This window comes from Pleurodeles waltl, chromosome 4_1, assembly GCF_031143425.1.
Source record: "Pleurodeles waltl isolate 20211129_DDA chromosome 4_1, aPleWal1.hap1.20221129, whole genome shotgun sequence".
NCBI lineage: Eukaryota > Metazoa > Chordata > Amphibia > Caudata > Salamandridae > Pleurodeles > Pleurodeles waltl.
Window position 1 is genome coordinate 409642513 of NC_090442.1, and position 23478 is coordinate 409665990.

General features: G+C 47.4%; 1 protein-coding gene across 9 annotated transcripts in view; it reads left to right on the forward strand.

Moving 5' to 3' along the window:
* Nucleotides 1-23478, forward strand: part of PPFIBP1 (PPFIA binding protein 1) — a 736231-nt gene that overhangs the window by 454153 nt on the left and 258600 nt on the right. For all 9 annotated transcript variants that reach the window (XM_069228637.1, XM_069228638.1, XM_069228632.1 and 6 more), the window contains one exon: nt 17534-17684. In XM_069228637.1, coding sequence (XP_069084738.1) covers nt 17534-17684 — 151 coding nt within the window. The remainder of the gene's footprint in view (nt 1-17533; nt 17685-23478) is intronic.

Sequence of the window (23478 nt, forward strand, 5' to 3'; positions counted from 1 at the left end):
TATACATTTGGATGGACATCTATTTTCCTTATTATTTTTGTAGCACATTTACATTCTTTCGCTCTGTCACGCCTTCCTACACCCTTTTGTGGGAAAACAAACTAACAATGGAGTCGATGTCCCTGTGCAATATGACCAAGAGGAGTCACTCGATCCTGTGACTCCGAAAAACCTTCTTAGAAGAAAAACAACTTGTAACACTCCGAGCCCAACACTAGATGGCGGAAGCAATGCATAGCTTGTGAACCTGCAGCAATATATGCCACGAACAGATGTACACTGGGTAAGTGACATTTTCCATATATATAATATATATATTTTATTTTCTCTATGTGCTTGTGTAGGAAGTTGGCTCTGTATGCACTATTTCAAAGTAAGGAATAGTATGCACAGAGTCCAAGGGTTCCCCTTAGAGGTAAGATAGTGGCAAAAAGAGATAATACTAATGCTCTATTTTGTGGTAGTGTGGTCGAGCAGTAGGCTTATCAAAGGAGTAGTGTTAAGCATTTGTTGTACATACACAAGCAATAAATGAGGAACACACACTCAAAGACTTATTCCAGGCCAATAGGTTTTTGTATAGAAAAATATCTTTTCTTAGTTTATTTTAAGAACCACAGGTTCAAATTTTACATGTAATACTTTTCATGAAAGGTATTGCAGGTAAGTACTTTAGGAACTTTGAATAATCACAATAGCATATATACTTTTCAAATAAAACACATATAGCTATTTTAAAGCTAGACACAGTGCAATTTTCACAGTTCCTAGGGGAGGTAAGTAATTGTTAGTTCTTGCAGGTAAGTAAACCACCAACGGGGTTCAAGTTTGGGTCTAAGGTAGCCCACCGTTGGGGGTTCAGAGCAACCCCAAAGTTACCACACCAGCAGCTCAGGGCCGGTCAGGTGCAGAGTTCAAAGCGGTGCCCAAAACACATAGGCTTCAATGGAGAAGGGGGTGCCCCGGTTCCAGTCTGCCAGCAGGTAAGTACCCGCGTCTTTGGAGGGCAGACCAGGGTTTTTTTTTAGGGCACCGGGGGGGGGACACAAGTTAGCACAGAAAGTACACCCTCAGCAGCACGGGGGCAGCCGGGTGCAGTGTGCAAACACACGTTGGGTTTCCAATGGAAATCAATGGGAGACCAAGGGGTCTCTTCAGCGATGCAGGCAGGCAAGGGGGGGGGCTCCTCGGGGTAGCCACCACCTGGGCAAGGGAGAGGGCCTCCTGGGGGTCACTCCTGCACTGGAGTTCCGATCTTTCAGGTCCTGGGGGCTGCGGGTGCAGAGTCTTTACCAGGCGTCGGGATCTGGGAGTCAGGCAGTCGCGGTCAGGGGGAGCCTCGGGATTCCCTCTGCAGGCGTCGCTGTGGGGGAAACTCTGGCTACTCACGGTCTCGTAGTCGCCGGGGAGTCCTCCCTGAAGTGTTGTTTCTCCACAAGTCGAGCCGGGGGCGTCGGGTGCAGAGTAGCAAGTCTCACGCTTCCGGCGGGAAACACAGTTGTTTTAAAGTTGCAGTCTTGGGTGAACAGAGCCGCTGTCCTCTGGAGTTTCTTGGTCCTTCTGGAGCAGGGCAGTCCTCTGAGGATTCAGAGGTCGCTGGTCTCTGGGGAGAGCGTCGCTGGAGCAGTGTCTTTAGAAGGGGGGAGACAGGCCGGTAGAGCTGGGGCCAAGGAAGTTGGTGTCTCCGTCTTCTCTGCAGGGTTTTTCAGCTTAGCAGTCCTCTTCTTCTTAGGTTGCAGGAATCTGAGTTCCTTGGTTCTGGGGAGCCCCTAAATACTGAATTTAGGGGTGTGTTTAGGTCTGGGAGGGCAGTAGCCAATGGCTACTGTCCTTGAGGGTGGCTACACCCTCTTTGTGCCTCCTCCATGAGGGGAGGGGGGCACATCCCTAATCCTATTGGGGGAATCCTCCATCTGCAAGATGGAGGATTTCTAAAAGTCAGTCACCTCAGCTCAGGACACCTTAGGGGCTGTCCTGACTGGCCAGTGGTGACTCCTTGTTTTTCTCATTATCTCTCCTGGACTTGCCGCCAAAAGTGGGGGCTGTGTCCAGGGGTCGGGCATCTCTGCTAGCTGGAGTGCCCTGGGGCATTGTAACACGAAGCTTGAGCCTTTGAAGCTCACTGCTAGGTGTTACAGTTCCTGCAGGGGGGAGGTGTGAAGCACCTCCACCCAGAGCAGGCTTTGTTTCTGTCCTCAGAGACCACAAAGGCTCTCACCGCATGGGGTCAGAAACTCGTCTCTCAGCAGCAGGCTGGCACAGACCAGTCAGTCCTGCACTGAACAATTGGGTAAAATACAGGGGGCATCTCTAAGATGCCCTCTGTGTGCATTTTTTAATAAATCCAACACTGGCATCAGTGTGGGTTTATTATTCTGAGAAGTTTGATACTAAACTTCCCAGTATTCAGTGTAGCCATTATGGAGCTCTGGAGTTCGTTTTTGACAGACTCCCAGACCATATTCTCTTATGGCTACCCTGCACTTACAATGTCTAAGGTTTTGCTTAGACACTGTAGGGGCATAGTGCTCATGCACCTATGCCCTCACCTGTGGTATAGTGCACCCTGCCTTAGGGCTGTAAGGCCTGCTAGAGGGGTGACCTACCCATGCCACAGGCAGTGTGAGGTTGGCATGGCACCCTGAGGGGAGTGCCATGTCGACTTAGTCATTTTCTTCCCACCAGCACACACAAGCTGGCAAGCAGTGTGTCTGTGCTGAGTGAGGGGTCCCTAGGGTGGCATAAGACATGCTGCAGCCCTTAGAGACCTTCCCTGGCATCAGGGCCCTTAGTACCAGTGGTACCAGTTACAAGGGACTTACCTGGGTGCCAGGGTTGTGCCAATTGTGGAGACAACGGTACATTTTAGGTGAAAGAACACTGGTGCTGGGGCCTGGTTAGCAGGGTCCCAGCACACTTCTCAGTCAAGTCAGCATCAGTATCAGGCAAATAGTGGGGGGTAACTGCAACAGGGAGCCATTTCTTTACAGCTTCCATATGTGAATCTCCATCCTAGGTAGTTTTGTAGCACAAATCTTTTCTAGGTTCACATGCTGTGCATTATTCCATCATCTGGTGCTTGGGGCTGGAATATTTTCCCTGTGTCTGACGTCTCTTTTTTTTTTTTTTCACGTTTTTGATGCTGGGTGTAGACGGATCCACCATTTGTGGCTTTATCCAGCACCTCGTGAAGTCATACGCCTTCTCCTTATGCTGTTTTTGTGGTCATCATCTTTAGAACCTTTTTTAACACCATTGGGTCTCAATGCACAGCTGAAGGGTCCACAGGTCATGGGTAAAAAGTTGATTGCATCAAAGTTTTTGTCGCGGAGTCAGAAGAAATCCACACAGCATAGTCGAAGAAGGTACTATTTAAAACATACCATCGAAGAAAGAACTGTTCGGTGAGGAGAATGTCTGGATAGGTGGCTGTTGGGTCTGCGTAATGTATAAGACACCATTAAAGGTCTGCACCAACTGCCACCACAAATTTGCTCAAAAAGATCAACACCAGGTCTGTAATCTTTGCCTACCTCTCAAAGACCACAGTGAGAGCTGTGAACCGTGCTTGGCATTCAAGGCAAACATTTTTTAAGACGAGACAAAAACAAAGGGAGGCACACCATGCCATGCAGGGGCAGAAACTTGCACCTTCCCTGAAAGATCTGGGACACACAAGCAACGAAGATGACACCTTCGCCCAGGGTGCTGACGGTGAAAATTCAGACGCAGAGCTAAAAAATCTTTTAGGGTGAACCGAAGAAACCGAAAGAAAATATGACTCAGTTAACCCTGAAAAAACACTCTGGGTTTGGAGACTGTCTACAGAGTCAAAATCGATAAAATCTACCCTGGCAACAAAAAAGACATTGACCGAAGGCAAGATTTATCAAAAAGATCCCTCGGGTCCCTTCATAGGGATATACCGCAGAAGGAAAACAAAGAAAAGACGAATACATGGAAGGACAAATAAGGTTGAGACATTTCAACTTCAAAGAAATCGAAGACTACAGAAACCCCAAAAAAGACGTTGGTAGAGATGCTGAAAAAAGGCACGTCGATGTCCAAGAGAGAATCGTTGACAGCAGTCAATCTGGAACATAGGGCTCCCGATTTGGAACGGAATAAAAATTGTCTCAAAGCAGAAATGGCAGATTTACTACTAAAGAAAAACGATTTTGATGCTTCACTAAGGGAATACAGAATCCCACATAAACCTGAGCCAGAAAAGAAATACTCTTCGAAGAAAAAAAGGACGTGAGAGGGTTGAAGTCTTCCCGGATGAGAAAGGCTCAGAGTTTACAGAGACTCAGTGGCAAGACTTGTGGCCTGATAACTAGTTCGGCTAACGGGATGACCTCACCCATCAGCCAAGCGTGAAAGCGGCTGCAGCCTTGTCGCCAGCTCTTAATCGAGCCGTCTGTAATGTTGCCACCAGCAGCGTGCTAGGCAGGGGGAGCCCTTCACTGCTCATGCCAAACGCATGGGCAGTGCAGGGGCTCCCCTGCCCCTGTTCTCCGCCAGCCTTTTCATGGCAGTGAAACTGCCATGAAAAGGCTTGTAGAGAACCAGATCATAATCAGCAGGATGACCCTGACATCAGCACCCCGGCAGAGACAGCAGTAAGTTGGTGGGGCTTCCAGCCAACCTCATGTGGCTGTCTGACTACCACAATTGCGGCGGTCCCACAACCACAGTGAGTGTGGCGGTCCGAGGACTGCCACACTCGTAATCAGGTCCTTAGAGATAGTCTCTCCTGAAGAGGGTAGCAACACTTACCCATCAAGTCAATCTCGACATGATGACATCACCATGTACGAGCAAGTAATAAAGAAGGCAGCTGTCAAATACGGAGTACACCTATACGAAACCCACAATCTCTACCTGGACACCCCTCTCCACCGTAGACACATTGAAAACCATGAAATCTATTCACTTTGGGGCCCCCACGGACCCATGCCTGCATCACGTCTTCAACAGAGCTACGGATACCATTGCCCCCAAGCTCCGCCTCACCAACAACTACTCACTAGCTGCTGCCACCTTCCCCGACGACTGGAAGCACGCTGCAATCAACCCCCTCCTCAAGAAACCCTCGGCTGACCCAACGGACCTCAAAAATTTAAGGCCCATCTCCCTACTTCCATTTCCTGCAAAAGTCATAGAAAAAGCAGTCAACAGCCTACTCGCCACGTTTTTAGAAAGCCACAACATCCTCAACATCTCCCAATCCGGATTCAGGTCAAACTACAGCTCCTGTCCACAACAGACAACATCTGCACCCTACTGGACAAGGGAGAGACGGCGGCACTATTCCTACTGACCTCGCTGCAGCGTTCGACACAGTCGCCCATCACACTCTGATAAAAAGACTCCACAAAACCGGCATCCGAGACCAGACCCTCGACTAGATCTAATCCTTCCTGTCCAGCAAAACGCAATGAGTGAGACTTGCCCCCTTCCTTGCAAATCACCTACCCACCACCTGTGGAGTGGCCCAAGGATCCTCCCTCAGCCCCACACTGTTCAACGTCTACATGGCCCGCTAACCACCATCGTCAGAAGCTACGGAATAAGCATCATCTCCTACGCCGACGACGCCCAACTCATCCTCCCCAATGAACCAGACAACGTCCATGAAGGCATGAAAGCAGTCGCCAACTGGATTAGAGATAGTTGCCTTCAACTCAACACAAACAAGACCGATGTGCTCATCCTGGGTCTTCAACCCAACGCATGGAAAGACTCTTGGTTACCACCCACCCCCCGAAACCCGCACACCCCGCCAGCCAAGCCCGCAACCTCTGAATCACACTGGACCACAACTTCAGCATGAACCATCAGATCAACTCAGTCACCTCCACCTGCTTCCGCACCCTCCGCCTCCTAAGCAAGGCTTTCAAATGGATCCCCCTGGAGCATAGAAAGACTGTCACTCATGCCCTCATCACCAGCAGACTGGACTACAGCAACGCTCTCTATGCCGGAATCAACAAACTCCTCCCCTCCCCCCCCCATTGCAAAACATCCAGAACACCGCCAACAGATTGATCCTCAACCTACCCCGTTACTGCCACATCTCACAACACCTACGCACGCTGCACTGGCTCCCCATAGAGAAAAGAATCACTTTCAAAATCCTCTCCTATGCACACAAAGCCCTCCACAACACCGGACCGTCCTACCTTAACCAGCGACTCAGGTTCCACATACCCCACAGGTCCCTATGCTCAGCCCAGCCCTCTCTCGCAGAAGTACCCTGCATCAGGAAAACCAGAACAGGAGGATGCTCCTTCTCCTACCTTGCCGCCACCGCCTGGAACACCCTACTAGAAGCTCTTTTATCTCAAACAAAGAACCAATTTTGCCCATGCTTTCAAGCATTCTAGATCAAGGGAGAGAAGCCTTTAAGGATCCTGCACCATGCAGGGCGATACCACCACGGGCTTAGCAAAAATATAAATACTCTACCGGGCAGCCAGCTTATATTAAGGGCACAGTACCTACTGACTCGATTATAGCAGGAAAAGAGCCAACATCTCGGCAACTTCAGGGCCACCACCTGACAAAGAACGTAAAAAGATGGACTTGGTTGGAAAACATTTCAAAAAGGATGTTCGGCTAATTGGAGGAGGATAGGTAATTCAAATGCCCTCCTTAATAGATAAATATACATATGAACAATGGGAGGAAATAGTGGAATTAATGAGGCATCTTTTAGAACAATACCGCAAAACAGCAGCATGAATTACAGAAGAAGGCAAAAATATTGCCATTACGTGCTTAAAATCAGCACTAGATGCAGCGGACACAGAAAACAGACAGATGATGGCAGGAAGTACTCTAAGACACCACAATTGGCTAAGAATTTCAGGGTTCAAGCCTGAGGTGCAAGCAAACATCATAAAAACACCATTCAACAGGGAACAGCTATTTGGTAGTACAGTAGATGACACACATTAAGATAACGGCACAGCAAAATCAATGGGGGTCTTATTATTCAGAGGAAATGTACGAAGAACTCTTGTCACCAGGCAGAGGAAGCGTTAGTTCTGCTGCATCTTTTCAAGGATTACAAAGTACTCATCACATCAATGGCATTTCCAGTCACAATCATGGCAACCCTTTTGTGGTTGAGCACGAGGAAGAGCTCGAACACACAAAGGAGGAACAACCTCCTACTCAAAGTGACTTGTTTTACTCTGCTTTAAACTAAGAGGAAACTATGCTAAAGAATGCAGCACTCTTAGTCTGAGTTTTGAATTTATGAAGGCACTTCCTAGATATTAAATAAAAGCCCACAAATAGATGAAAATAAGCATTTAACTCAAATGCAGTGAAACACATGCACATGCCAAAATACTCACTGCAGTTAAACACTTACAGCCAAAAATGTGCAATATATTAGTAGTGAATGTATTTATATGCTACATAGTTAAGAATAAAAATGCATCACCAGGGAGGTTAAATCAATCATCCTTGCCAGCACCAAGCCGGGGAACCCTCAATGGCTAAGACAGGAGACCTTTCCCAAAAGGGATTTTCCTGGGCAGTGCATCCACTCCACAGGTGGGTTCCTTCCTCAGCACCAAGTTTCCTCGTCTCTTATACCTTAAACTAACTCAAAAGGAAGATTCTAGTAACCCCATCCCTTCAGTTATAAAATTCAAACACTGGCTGTACTTAGTATGTGTCAAACATGCAAAGGAACGTGCCCTGCCCCATTGCGCATTCCCGAGACAGAGCTGTACTTTTCCCTGATGAAAACATTCCCAGCCTGAGACTCTCTTATGTCTGCTGTCCACAACCCCAACATTATGTTCCAACACTGAGTGACCCTGTTCTGGTGAGAAATGTGTAAACATGTTCAGTGTGGAAAACAAGCCCTGTGTGGAAAAACTCTGCGCCGCTGCTGTGACAAGACCTGAAGCTAAGTACAAATTGGAGTCAATGATCAAGATGGAGTCGGTGGTCAAATACACATAGCATTACATGACTGCATTACCCAAATAAACGTCTCACACGAGACACCTGTGGGAGGAAGATAAAAAAACTTCCTCCAGGAGTTCAGAAATGTAACATCAGACATGTGTATTCTAAATATAATAAAATGTGGGTATTGCATGGAATTAATAGACATCTCCAACAAAAAGACCAAAGAAAGAGAAACAGTAAGGAAGAGACTTCAAGACTAATAAAGGAAATTTAATAGTTATTACAAAAGGAGGCAATAGAGACAGTACCACAGAAAGAAATCAACAAAGGCAACTACTAGACTTATTTCCTAATTTCAAAGCCAGATGGACGTCTTCATCCGAGCCTGGATCGAAGATTCATAAACAAATTAATCGAAACACTAAAATTCAAAATGACAACTCTAGAAGACGTCATCCCACAACTCCAAAAGGAGGACTACTTGGTAAGAATAGATCTAAAGGATGCATACTGGCATAGCCCAAGGAAACACAAAAGATACCTATGGTTTGTGGTGAACAGCAAACATTATCAATTCAAGGTTTTAGCTTTCGGCATCAAACCTGCACCAAGGGTGTTCACAAAATGCTTGTCAGCAGTGGCAGCATATCTGAGGAGACCGGGCATAGGTGTATATCCCTACTTAGAGGACTAGCTTATAAGAGCAAATTATTTTAAAAAAATGCCAAAACAATGTTCAAAAAGTTGTATCAACTCTATACAATCTAGGATTTTCAATAAATATATAACAATTATCAACAAAACCAGAAGAGGAAATATTTTTTCTAGGAGCAAGAATAAACACAGTAGAGGCAAGAGCTTATCCCAGCAAAAAGAGAATAGAATCCATTTTACAGGAAACTCTACTACCAGAAGGGTCAGTCTCTGACAGTGAAGACAGTGGGGAGAATATTAGGAAAGGTAGCTTCTTGCATACCTTTAATACCAAATGCAAGACTACATATGTGATTAACCCAGGAATGGTTTCAGTCCACAGTGGTGCAAGTTGTTTTTCTTCAAAGAAGTGTTCAAAGTCATGAGATCGAGTGACCCCCTCCTCTCTGTAATATTGTGCATTGGCATTGACTCCTCTTTTAGGTTTTTTTTTCTGCACCATTGCGTTTGAATGTGTTTGTGTCTGCTCGGTCTTTCAACTCCATTCATTTTTTCCAATGTTTCCTTTCTTTTTTCAATGGTATTGATATCGATCGCGCTTCTATATTAGCACTCATGCCGTTTGCATTGGTTTGGGCTCAAACGACCACCTTTCAGGGCTTGCACCCATCTTAGGCCTACCTTCCATGTGGCACCGACAGTAACGGTTCCCTGATGGAACGGACTCCATTCCACTTCTGTCCTCTGTGCCACACCAAGTTCCCACACACTGATCAACCCCTTGTGTGCAACCTTGGTATTTCTTCAGACCACCACAAGACCAACTGCGTCGCCTGCAAGTCTTTTAGGTTAAAAAAAAAAAAAGACCCTCAGGTTCGACGGGCTTGTCGACTGGAAATGGCACAGAAGACGTCAGACAGCCCTCTGGACATCTTCGGAGAGGAACATGCTCAGGAGGAACCAGCGCAGGAGGTGGAAGCCTTTTCCATCCAGGACAGTGTCACATCGAAAGCCAAGAACTTTCCTCTGAACTGAGGCCAATGCTGTCAAATCAAATCATTAACATTTATAAAGCGCGCTACTCACCCGTGCGGGTCTCAAGGCGCTAGGGGAAAGGGGGGGGGGTTACTGCTGCTCGAAAAGCCAGGTTTTTAGGAGTCTCCGGAATGCGGAGTGGTCCTGGGTGGTCCTGAGGCTGGTGGGGAGGGAGTTCCAGGTCTTGGCTGCCAGGAAGGAGAAGGACCTCCCACCCGCCGTGGAGCGGCGGATGCGAGGGACGGCAGCGAGCGCGAGGCCAGAGGAACGGAGGAGACGGGTGGGGGCGTAGAAGCTGAGGCGACGGTTGAGGTATTCCGGTCCCTTGTTGTGGAGGGCTTTGTGTGCGTGGGTGAGAAGTCGGAAGGTGATCCTTTTGCTGACTGGGAGCCAATGCAGGTGTCTCAGGTGTGCGGAGATGTGGCTGTTGCAGGGTACGTCGAGGATGAGGCGGGCCGAGGCGTTTTGAATACGTTGCAGGCGTTTTTGGAGTTTGGCGGTGGTCCCAGCGTAGAGGGTGTTGCCATAGTCCAGGCGGCTTGTGACGAGGGCGTGGGTCACGGTTTTTCTAGTGTCAGCGGCGATCCAGCGGAAGATCTTGCGGAGCATGCGGAGGGTGAGGAAGCAGGCGGAGGACACGGTGTTGACTTGCTTGGTCATGGTGAGAAGAGGGTCCAAGATGAAGCCGAGGTTGCTGGCGTGGTCTGCGGGGGTCGGTGCGGTGCCGAGGGCCGTGGGCCACCAGGAGTCGTCCCAAGCGGATGGGGTGTTGCCGAGGATGAGGACTTCTGTTTTGTCAGAGTTCAGCTTTAGGCGGCTGAGCCTCATCCAATCTGCGGCGTCCTTCATGCCCTCTTGTAGGTTGGTCTTGGCGCTGGCGGGGTCCTTGGTGAGGGAGAGTATAAGTTGGGTGTCGTCGGCGTAGGAGGTGATGATGATGTCGTGCTTGCGTACGATGTCGGCGAGGGGGCTCATGTAGACATTGAAGAGTGTCTGGCTGAGCGATGAGCCTTGAGGTACGCCGCAGATGATCTCGGTGGGGTCTGAGCGAAACGGTGGGAGGTAAACTCTTTGGGAACGGTTTGAGAGGAAGGAGGTGATCCAGTCCAGGGCCTGGCCTTGGATCCCGGTGGAGCGGAGGCGGGTGATTAGGGTGCGGTGACAGACGGTGTCGAAGGCAGCCAAGAGGTCGAGGAGGATGAGGGCGACTGTTTCACCGTTGTCCATCAGGGTTCTGATGTCGTCTGTGACTGAGATGAGGGCTGTTTCAGTGCTGTGGTTGGTTCGGAATCCGGTTTGTGAAGGGTCAAGCAGGTTGTTGTTTTCCAGGAAGGTGGTCAGCTGTTTGTTGACGGTCTTCTCTATTACCTTGGCGGGGAAGGGCAGGAGTGAGATGGGGCAGAAGTTTTTCAGGTCGCTCGGGTCAGCCGTAGGTTTCTTTAGTAGGGCGTTGACTTCGGCGTGTTTCCAGCATTCGGGGAAGGTAGCAGAAGAAAATGAAGAGTTGATGACGGCCTGGAGGTGCGGGGCGATGATGTCGTCGGCTTTATTGAAGATGAAGTGAGGGCAGGGGTCCGATGGGGCGCCGGAGTGGATAGAGTTCATGATGGTTTTGGTTTCTTCAGTGTTGATGTGGGTCCAGTCGTTGAGGGTGATGGCCGGGGGTGCGGGTTCGGTGATGCTTGGTTGGGTCTGGTGTCCGAAGCTGTCGTGGAGGTCGCTGATCTTGCGATGGAAGAAGGTGGCGAGGGAGTTGCACAAATCTTGTGAGGGCGTGACGGCGTTGGCGTTGGGGTTGGAGAACTCCTTGACGATGCTAAAAAGTTCTCTGCTGTTGTGGCTGTTTTTGTCCAGTCTGTCGGTGAAAAAGTTCCTTTTGGCAGCGCGGATCAGGTGGTGGTGTTCGCGGGTAGCGTTCTTGAGGGCGTTCATGTTGTCAGCGGTGTGGTCCTTGCGCCAGGCCTTCTCGAGGGTGCGACAAGTTTTCTTCGATTCTTTGAGGGTGTCAGAGAACCAGAGAGGTTTTTTGGTGTTGGCCTGTCGATGCGTGCGTTTGAGGGGAGCAAGGTTGTCTGCGCAGTTGGAGATCCAGTTCGTGAGGCTGAGGGCTGCGTCGTTGGGGTCGGTGGTGAGGGTGGGTTGGTTGGTGGCGAGTGCGGAGAAGAGTTGCTCTTTGGGGATTTTGTTCCACTGTCGACGAGGGATGGGTTGAGTGCGGAGGTGGCGGGTCTCGCGTTGGAATGTGAAGTGGACACAGCTGTGGTCGGTCCAGTGTAGAGCGGAGGTGTGGCTGAAGAAGATGTGTTTGCTGGCGGAGAAGATAGGGTCAAGCGTGTGTCCGGCGATGTGGGTGGCAGTGTTCACCAGTTGCTTGAGGCCGAGGTTGTCGAGGTTGTCGAGCAGGGCGGTGGTGTTAGGGTCGTTGTTTTGTTCCAGATGGAAGTTGAGGTCGCCTAGGAGAATGTAGTCCGGCGAGGGCGTGCGGGGAGATGAAGTCGGCGATGGCGTCGCTGAAAGGGGCGCGCGGTCCGGGGGGACAGTAGACGAGGGATCATCTGAGGGTGGTCCTGGGGTCGGTGCGAATCTGAAAATGCAGATGTTCAGCGGCGAGAGGGGTTTCTTCGGTGGAGGCTGTCCCACACAAATGCTCCCAAAAGGCTTTTCAGCCGATTGTAGAGATCACCGGTCATGGTCAGTACCGAAAAACGGTTTGGCCTGCCCTGCCTTGGCACAGAAAATGGCCACCAAGGCCAAAGTTTCACTATCGGCTTCGACCTCCATACAGTCGTTTCGATATCAATCCAAACCTCAGGACGACCCAACAGCCCCAAGCCTCAATTTCAATGCCGACCAAGCTTACGAAACTGAAGACTTCCGTGCCGAGGCCATCTGAGGCGAAAACCTTGGAAGGCAGAGACTTAGGCCAGTCCTCCACCAGCCCCTGTCTGGTCTAGCCCATCCTGGAGAAAATGGATGCTAGTCAGAGCAAGTTCCAGATCCAAGTGGGCACAGGTCAGGTTATTGCCACTTCTTCCTCTCCTGTGCTCCCCAAAAGAAAACATGCCTTCCAAGAGGCTTTGGGCATCCCTGTCCTTTCTAAGGGGAGGACAAAGGACAAGGCTACTAGTCTTCTTTGCTGGCCTTCTCCCCCACTGCCTCCCTCCTATCCCCCTTGCCCCTTTCCTTTCCCCTCCACAATCCTCAACATCACCCATACAAGGGTATTAAACGTCTTAGGGTTCCCCACAATCATACACTGGGGGTTTAGAGGCTCCTCATGATAACACTGACTCTTGGGATGCCTCCGACCCTGATTCCATTTGTTCCAATGACCCTGACCTCTACCCCACACGCCCCCACCACCAGAAGACACTACCTCTTACCAACAGGTAACTGCTAAAGCAGCTGCCTTTCGCAATGTGGAACTGCACAAAGATCCCATTGAGCAGGATTTCCTGTACGACACTCTTGCCACCACTCACAGGGATACACAGTACCTTCCCATGCTCCCTGGCATGCTTCGACATGCCAAAGACATCTTTAGGGAGCCTGTGCGCTCCAAGGTGATCCTGCCATGGGTGGACAAAAAGTAGAAGGTGGCCCCCCTCTGACCCACTGTACATCAGGACACTGGTACCACCTCCTCATTCGTGGTAATGACGGCCTGTAACCAGGCTAACACTCAGTCCACTGCAGATTTTTCTCCCCGAAAAGGAGAGTAAGAGAATCAATGCTGCAGGGAAAAGGGTGGCGGCAAAAGCCACAAATCACTGGTGCATAGCCAATTTCCAAGTCCTTTTGGCCTGCTAAGAACGGGCTCATTGGGATGAGATGGAGAAAGTTACTGCAGTACTTTTCTGAGGAGCACTGTCAGCAGGGAAAATAGGTAATTTCCTAGGGTCAGACCATAACGGATAACTCTATCAGGTGCGCCCTCGATGAAGCAGACACTAAAGCCTGCAGCATAAACACCAGCATCCTTTTAAAAAGGCATGCTTTGCTGCGTTGCTCAGGTTTTAAGCCCGAGGTCCAGCAGGCAGTCCTCAACATGCCTTTTGATGATAAGCACCTTACACAGGTTGACACTACCCTAGAGGCACTAAAAAAGGACACTGACACTGCCAAGGCCATGGATGCCCTCCAATCTAACACACAAAGGGGCTCCTTTCATAAAAGGGGCTCCTTTCATCACCTGGGGTTCAGGAGAGCACATAAATCCTCAACGCCAGAGGCATCTACCTCACACACTAGACAACCTCAGTCTACCTACACCAGAGGCTATTACAGAAGCTATTACAGGGTGTCCAACAACAAGGGGAGAAGAAAAGTGCTGCCACACACACGGAGCCTCCTCCACTGTGACTACCTCCACCTTCCCGCTGATCATCCAACACCTTTTGGGGAAAGTCTCCAAACAGTTCTACAGCACCTGGGACACCATCACCACAGAGCAATGAGTACTTGCCATTATCCAACATGATTGTCTGGAACGTCTCACTTCTCCTCCCAATATTCCCCTTCACCCTCACAGGCTATCTCAGGAACATTTAACCCTTCTCGGGCAAGAGGTCCAAGCCCTTCTTCTCAAAGGGACCTTTAAGCCTGATCTGCCAGAATATCAAGGTGCAGGAGTAAACTCCCTATACTTCATGATTCCCAAAAAGGACGGGTCTCTCAAACCAATATGGGACGTCAGAACTCTGAATGGTCACTCTTTAGGATCTTATCCTGCTTTTACAGCAAGGCAACTTTATGACAGCTCTAGATCTAAATAATGCCTGTTTTCACATACCAATTCACCCTGCACATAAAAAATACTTAAGATTCGTTGTTGCAGGCAAACATCAGTTCAAAGTCCTCCCTTTCGGAATCACCATTGCTCCCAGGGTGTTAACAATTGTTTTATCAGTCTCAGCACACCTGTGAAGTTGGTACGTTCACATCTTCCCCCTACCTTGACGACTGGCTCATCAAAGCCATCACTTTATGCCAGTGCCAACACCACACACAGTTGACAGTGGACTTTCTCCACAATTTAGCTTTCACTCTCAACATTCCCAAATCTCACATTCAGCCCCTGCAAGTTCAACCTTAATTAAGGGCCATTCTGAGCTCTGAATTATGGTTGGCATATCCCAGCCCAGCTCACATCTAGAATTTTCCAGACCCTCCTCCCTCAGTTTCAGGAGAATCATCCTTCCACAGTCAGGAACATTATGCGTCTGTTGGGGATGATGGCTTCTTTCATCGCCATAGTACCCATGCCAGACTTTACATGCATCCTCTACAGCAAAATCTGTCCCACCAGTGGTCTCAGTCATAGGGTCATCTGGAAGATCTAGTGTTAGACTGCCAGACTCCTCTTTCTCTGCAGTGGTCAAACGTTAACCTTTTGAAGGGGCAGCCTTTTCTAGACCATTTGCCCCAAGTCACATTGACCACAGACGGGTTGGGGTGCTCACCTACGACACCTGACAGTGCATGGTCTCTGGGATGCCAAATACCAGTCCCTATTCATCAAATACCTGGAAATTCAGGCAGTATTCCTATCAGTGAAAGATTTCCTTCCTCACCTGTCTCACAAGTGTCTTAGTCCGGACAGACAACATGACAGCCATGTATTACATAAACGGGGGGACACAGTCTTCTCAACTCTCACATCTCTCTCAGACCATATGGTAATGGGCCTTTCACCACCACATTCAACTGTTAGCAGAGTATCTGCCTGGAACGGACAACAACTTTGCAGACATGCTCAGGAGGATGCAGCAACAAGTCCACAAGTGGAAACTCCACCCACAAGTCCTTCAGCCATACTTTCAGAAGGTGGTGGACTCCCAACATAGACCTTGGCGCCACAGCAAAAAACACAAAATGCCTAAACTTCACCTCCAGTTATAAACAGCCTCTATCCAAGGGAAACAGTCTGGATGAGTTGGTCAGGGATATTTGCCTGCGCTTTTCCACCTCTCCCTCGCATTTCCTTTCTGATTCGGAGGATCAGGCAAACATCTCTCACTATGATTATAGTGGTTCCCACCTGGGCATGCTAGCCTTGGTTTATCACACTCCCGCATCTTTCAGTAGTCCCATACGAGAACCTCCCCAACAGGCCAGACCACCTCACTCAGAATCAAGAACATATAAGACACCCAGACCCCAAGTCACTCAACCTTGCGATATGGCTCCTGAGGTCATAGAGTTTGGCTACCTAGGCTTTCCTGCAGAATGTATGAACATTTTCAAGGCAGCCCATAGGTCTACCACTAGAACATGTTACGTTGCAAAATGGAAACGTTTTTGTTTGCTACTGCCAACCCAAACGTATTTAACCCCCTGAAAGCCACAGTACAAGAAATTGTCTGCTACTTGCTCCACTTGCAAAAGGTAAATTTAGTCTACACTTCCATTCGACTACATCTTGCAGCTATAGCTGCATATTTACAGAACAGACAGCATGTTTCCCTTCTTAAGATCTCAGTTATGAAGGCTTTAGTGGAAAGTCTTACACATATAATTCCACCTAGGGTACCTCCTGCCCCATCGTTGAACCTTAACATTGTGCTCATCAGACTGATTGGGTCCCCCTTTCTAACCACTCCACTCATGTCCACTTCAATTTCTTTCATGGAAGGTGGCTTTCCTAGACTCCATTATTTCACTCAGATGTGTTAGGCTCTTCCAAGGTTAGTGCCTGGAGCTCACTTTCTTTCAAATTCATAGAGATAAAGTAGTTCTTCGCACTAATCCCAGATTTCTTCCTAAAGTGGTTTCTTGGTTTCACCTTAGCCAGTCCATTGAACTAGTTTTCCTCCCGTGACTCTGTTGCGGAAACAGTTCTTCACACACTTGATGTTAAGAGCATCCATGTTTTATATTGGCAGAACTAAAGAGTTTAGGAAAACTAAACAACTCTTTAAAGCCTTTTCTCCACCTCAAAAAAGCAAACTACTATCCAAATCATACCAAGCCAGATGGATAGTCAAAAGCATACAAACTTGCTATGTTAAGGCCAAGAGACCTTTACCTGTTCCTCCCAGTGCTCACTCTACTAGAAAAAAGGATGCTACTGTGGCTTTCCTTGGTAACATCCCCATAGCTGACATTTGTAAGGCAGTGACATGGTCCACACCCCACACATTCACAAAACAATACTGTGTAGATGTTCTAGCGTGCCCACAAGCTAACATAGGTCAGGCAGTGGAACGTACACTTTTTTCAGTCAACTGTAACTCCTACAGGCGAGCCACCACATTTATGGAGGCAATGCTTTTAAATATGTGCAGAGCTTGTGTATCTACAGCCACACATGCCATCCTTCCCATTATGCTACTTATTCTGTAAGCATCTGTTTGTGGCATGTTCTTCTGTAGATTCACAGGCGCCTTCCCTGGAGGCCCGTGGCCATTGCAGCTTCATGTTATTTGTGTATATTTGTACATATATAATTATACTTTGCACAGAGATCTTTTTCCCTTCACTTTCTTTCCCTCCACTCCTTTCTCACCCACCTGGGGGAAAACAGTCTAACAAAGGAGTCAGTGCCCATGTGCAATATCACTAAGGGGGGGTCACTCGATCTCGTGACTGAACACTTCTTCGAAGAAAAACAGCTTGCACCACTCTGGACCCAACACTAGGTGACAGAAGTATGCAGAGCATCTGAATCTACAGCAGTACATGCCATGAACAGATACTTACAGGGTAAGTAACATAACCCTTTCCATATTAACTATATTCCAATAGATTTCAGTCTGTGTAGCTAGAGTTATTTGTGTAGGTGCACGGTAGGTGCTTAGTGCATCTCGGTGGTGTCTCAAAAATTTTCAAGTTAATGCAATAAGATGTGTACTACAATGTTTGAGCAGCTTTCATTCCTGTCCATTAACACTCCTACCCTTTTTCATAGTGACTTAGATATGCCTTTTGCAAAATGGACGAAGGAGCAGGTGTGCAACTGGTTACGAGACCAGGGTTTAGGCATGTATATAAATAATGGAAAGCAGTGGATAGTATCTGGCCAAACGTTACTCCATGCATCCCAGCAGGATTTGGAGAAGGTGAGAATTTTTAAGTATATTTTTAAATTCAGAATTGTAAAGTAGAAGTTACTTGTTTAGGTGATGGTGTGACCAAAAAAACGATATCCATATATCGAAGGCCTAACCTTCTAAGGTTCTGGATGAATTATGCCATCCATTTCTCAAACAAACATTTATTGGGGTTTCAGTTTCATTGTTGTTGATCTATATTTGCAAAGGATCCTGTTTTGAAAAGGGCACAATTTGTAATCATCTTTTTTTTGCTTTAGGCAAATCACAAGTATAATGGATTTTGACAAGAATGAAAGATTTATCACAGTCTGTACACTGACTCTGCTGATTCCCAAGATAACTTAGAGTCAAATGAGCAGCTTTGTGTGAAGTTTATGAAGTATAAATATACTACATTACAAACTGTCCAGAGTTGTAGAGTCTCAAAATGTTAACACTGTGCTCAAGTAAGAAAGTGACCCTCGTCAATAAAGGGGGATTCTGTGGCTACGTGAAAATAGTTGGTGTTCTTGGTTCTGCTGTCTTCATAGTGATGCCACGAGCACAGAAATGACTGATGTTGATTGGGACCCTTTTGGCAGTGTCCATGGAAGGCTTTTATTGAATAGCTGTGTAATCCAACCCACCTTTGACGGTGTCTCTGGGTCAGGCTTCTAAGGCATTACTGGAGCTGTGTGGATATGCTTGTGTCAATGTTAAAACCGTCATGTATCTATTGAGATAACCCCTCTTCCACCATTCCAATTGATCATAATTGAACAACCTTTGATGCACACTATGGCGGTGATTCTAACCGCGGCGGGCGCCGCCCACCATGCGGTTACCGCCAAATGACCGCACCGCGGTCACAAGACCGCGGCGGCCATTCTGGTTTTCCCGCTGTGCTGGCGGGCGACCGCCAAAAGGCCGCCCGCCAGCACAGCGGGAAAGACCCAGCAACGATGAAGCCGGCTCCGAAAGGAGCCGGCGGAGTTGCTGGAGTGCGACGGGTGCAGTAGCACCCGTCGCGAATTTCAGTGTCTGCTAGGCAGACACTGAAATTCTTTTTGGGGCCCTCTTACGGGGGCCCCTGCAGTGCCCATGCCATTGGCATGGGCACTGCAGGGGCCCCCAGGGGCCCCGCGGCACCCCCTACCGCCATCCTGTTCCTGGCGGGAGACCCGCCAGGAACAGGATGGCGGTAGGGGGTGTCAGAATCCCCATGGCGGCGGAGCGCGCTCCGCCGCCATGGAGGATTCTCAAGGGCAGCGGAAAGTCGGCGGTACACCGCCGACTTTCCGTTTCTGGCCGCGGCTGAACCGCCGCAGTCAGAATGCCCAGCGGTGCACCGCCAGCCTGTTGGGGGTGCTACCGCGGTCATTCGCCCTGGCGGTTTTTACCGCCAGGGTTAGAATGACCACCTATGTCTACAAAAATGTTTATTTAAATAGTTATTCTATGTATTGTACAGAATCAGGAAAGTTGAAGGCAACCTAGTACAGCTGACCAAGTGTGGAAATGTAACAAAAAAAGTAGTGGACCTGTGATGAGCAAGTTGAGTGTCGTGGCTTCTTTATGAAATTTACATGGACATTTCACTATGGCTGCCACACTTATCAGTGAGCATCCATGTGCTGCTTTATTTTTGTTTGTGTTCTTTTACTACTAGGGATGCACTAGGTGTAGCCCTCTTATTTGCCCCATGCCCTGTCCTCTCACCATCACTTGCAATTTTCGTTTTTTTGATGGAGCCCACTTCGGTTCCCCTGGTCTGCACACACATTTCATTGACAGAGCTGCTCTGTTTATATTCCTAGATTATGGTTGAGCCTTCAATGCAGCTTGTGAGGTCCTTCAGGATCACTCTCTTGCTCGTGGTACTGGTGTATTTTTGACCCTCTTCCTACCATGCTATGCACATGCTTAGTAGGTAAGTGCTGAACACCTAAGGCAGCATTTACCAGAGACACATGCTGTGGTGAATAGGGGTGAGCAAAATTCCTTTTTTTGTAAGTGGAAGTGAAATAATGGCCAATTCCTGTTCCCACGTCTGCCTTCCGTGGATTGGAAAATGGAGCAATGGAGGACACATGCCCTGCAGAGCAGAAATTGCTCATTGCACACAGTGAGGAATGCTCAGGAATTGTTTTTTCGTATAGCAATGTTGGGATCTGAACGGTGTAATTACCTTAATGGTAACTACATTAAGTAAGTTGAACTGATCAGAACCTGACTTCGAGAGCTTTTCAGTGGACCTTTCTCAGCAGGGTAGCCTGTTTGTTGCAGCTGCTTGCTAGAGTAGCAGGACTCTGGCATGCAGACTTCTCTGCTGGGGAAATCACGTTGCAGTTGGGGATCCCAGCAGTTTATTCCCCTTAATGCAGTGAGCATAAAGGTGAATACATTTCCCATCACCTCACATTGCTTCTAAAAGCAGCTGTGCTTTGGGGTTTCAGCTGTGGATCAGCCCAAGTTCCACAGAGCCAGGAAAAAAAATTCTAATTGCTAATTTCATAAATTTTGCTTACTGCTAATGAAGTTTTACCACATTTAATTATTGAATTAGCTGCATATAGATGCGGGGCAATAGGGATACTGGGGAGGAGAAGCAGTTGATCACATTAGGTTGCACTTTGTTCACCTCCCAGCCTGTCAAACATGAAAGTATTGTAATTGGCTTAATGGAGTACTGAATACAATCATGAAGTAATAGCATAACACAGCGTATAAGAGTGGTCAAAGTGTAGTGAAATGATTTCAGTATGAAAATTCAGTTGCCCTTACTATTAGTTATGTTTTCATATGATGAGACATGACTTCTGAAGAGATTGGTACCACATTGTGGTATCAGACTCATGCAGGCACTTGGGATCTGTAGCATTTGTTTTTCCCTTCATTTTATTCTCTAATTGGCGTGGCTAAAACACAACTGGAATGTTGGATGGTGTATTCTCTGAGGCTTTGAAGGAAAGCAACGCAATTACCATGAAACTTGAATATTTGGATTGGGGCTTTTTTTTTTTTTGTGGATTAATGATAGAGTGGATGTACAATTCTCGATAACCCATATTAATGGATTGTCTAGTAAGGAAAATAAACAAAGTTGACGTGAGTCGTATCATTCTGAACCCTGCTATTTAGCCCTGAAGAAGTGGTATACGGGTGCTGCGAAACAAATGTTGACTGTTTCCTGACTACACTTATTCAAGACAATAAACTTTCCTTTGCTCGAATTGCTCAGTAGAAATTTACATGTAAACTAACTAAATGTATTAAGGTAAGTCTTTCCACTTAGGATATTCTAAAGTGCTTCCTGCAACAGTTGTTGATATCAAAGGAATGTTTAAGATAGTGAGTGAATGTTTCATGGTGAATTCATGTTTGAAAATAATGATGGTGGAGATGCCTGGGATGTGCAAAGCAGGCTCACATTCTCCTTGCGCCCCTGGGGCACTTTGTATAATACGACCCCTAGTAGCTATGGCACAAAAAGGGTTAAACTGAGAAAACGTATAAAGCTTTTAGAAGTAACAACACAATTAAAAATTTGAAAAGACAACACAATATTATTCCCACTTCTGTTTATAAAAATAGAGATTGATTTAATGAACAAAATGATACCAAAACAGAAATCCAGTAAGGGGAACATATGGATTTTTAATATTTTAAATAAAAATATCTCCAAAAAGCAGTAAGCGCCAACGCGAGTCAAATGATCATAATAGACCAGCACGTAGGCACGATTTGGGGCTGACAGTGATACATCATGGGTTGGAGAAACCAACCAGATTCAACCCAGTTAGAGATTTTACCTATGGCGTTAGTCTTGAACATGGAATTCAAAGTCCTTCAGCGGGGCAAGGCAAGTCAGAAGGCTGTATCAGAGAAGGGCTCTGCGAAGTTTGATAAGCATTGATGAGGTCCCTGTGAAGCCGCTGGTTTAGGAGGCAAAAGGTTTGTGCAGAAAATTTAAAATTATCACCTAGTGAGGTTCTCACAGGCCAGATACTTGTAGCTCCTTTGCCTGGTCAAGTTTTCCATGTTTGGACGTAAGTCGCTTTTATGGACCCCTGATTTCTCCAGGAGGGCAGGGTTGGAGGATGTCTCGAAACAGAGCTCCACAAGTCTGGATACCTTCTCTGTGAGGTCCTGCTGAAACTGATTTGCTGCTGATAAAAGCTCCTAGCGGAAGAAACCTGGATTGTCAGCCCAGAAGCAAATCATCTTAGTTGGATTGACTGGCCAGGTTTGTCCTAGTCCTCCAGATGTGTTTGGGACCAAAAGCTTTGTAAGATCCAGGTTTTTCAGAATGTTAGGAGGAGTACACTTTGACAGCCCAGGGGCCCCAGGACATCAGGAACAGCACTTGGGTGGTTAAGACGTATTCCAGCAGAAGCCGTTGGTTCTTCAGGAAGAGCTTCTTGCGGCTTGTTGTGGCCCTATAGCTTCACATTCTTTTGTAGTGTGGTTAGTTTTACGTATACTTTGCGCATTAGCTTCAGGCTTTAGGCCTTTGTGCACTTTGCCCTGAATGTCTTTTATTCATTTGCTGACAGCTTAGAGCCTCTGTGCACTTTGCTCTAAATGCTTTTTATTAGGCTTCGTACTGTTATTTTTCAAATAGCCAGTTCTATGGTGTTGTTTTTTTATTCATATCACACTGTTTTGCCTACTTCAGCACTGGAGTTCTTCATAACATATTCACTCTGTTCTTCAGTCAAGGATACAGTCTGGTACATTGCCGATAGACGTGGTAGGAGTTTAGATTTGGCATTCCTGCGTAGGGACATTTTGTGATCACTGACATGTTAGTTATAAAATCACTTCCTTGTCCCAATACATGCAAGAGGGAGATTCCGACCAGAGATCCACAGCTAGACGCTGACTGCCTCGTTGCAGATGGTGAATTAGATCACAGGCCTTTGCTCAGGTATGAGGGCTTATGTCTCCCCGGTGATTCGGAAAGGCAAGCTAAAAGCTTAACATGCTGTGCTCTAAATAGAACAAGCAGAGGGAGAGTAGAAACTGTTAGGCACTATGATAGCTTTGTTCTTATGTTTTACTCTCCTGGTGACTATCTCAATCCTACTGTGTTGTATTGTTCTGGTTATTGCGGCTCACGCCTTATTATCTAAAATACAGTTGTTTTATTAAAACATTATATAAAACTTATACTGTCTTTGTCATTTGTATATGAGATCATATTGTAAATGAGAGAGTTGGTTTGGATCTGAGTGACCACGACTTCCCTGAGAAGTTCCAAACATGTCATGCGCTCGGCTGCCTAATCATTTCTTCCCCGTGGGAGAAATGAGGCACTGCTAGTTAGCCAGAGCAAAAACCGGATTTAGGGTAACAGAGTTCCTTACACGTGGGTCAGACTCAGTCCCCCACACCGTTATCGATCCTGCTGCCTAGAAATCCAGTAGTCTCATTTAGGATAATGAGAGCCCACGCAACACTTTGTCCTGGGTACAAGTGGGAGCAGGTTTAGATCTTCATGTCTCCTCATAGGTCTTAAACAGGTGCAGCCCTTCTTCTGTTTTTCCACAGGTCAAGTCCTGAGTGTTATGAAGAAGGTGCTCAGGGGTGCCACATTAATGCCCAGGCACCAGCTTGTGAGTGAGGATGACTCCTGGTCCCTTCAAAGGTGGTAACTCTACCCACTTTTACAGTGGTTCCTGTGTCCTTCTGCAAAGAAGCCCACAGATGTTGAAACCTATATGGTCATGCCAAGTGTAGCTTTCTGCCATCATCTGGTTTTGGGCTCAGATGAGTACAACTTGTTTTTCTTCAGAGGAAGTATTTTCGAGTCAGGGGA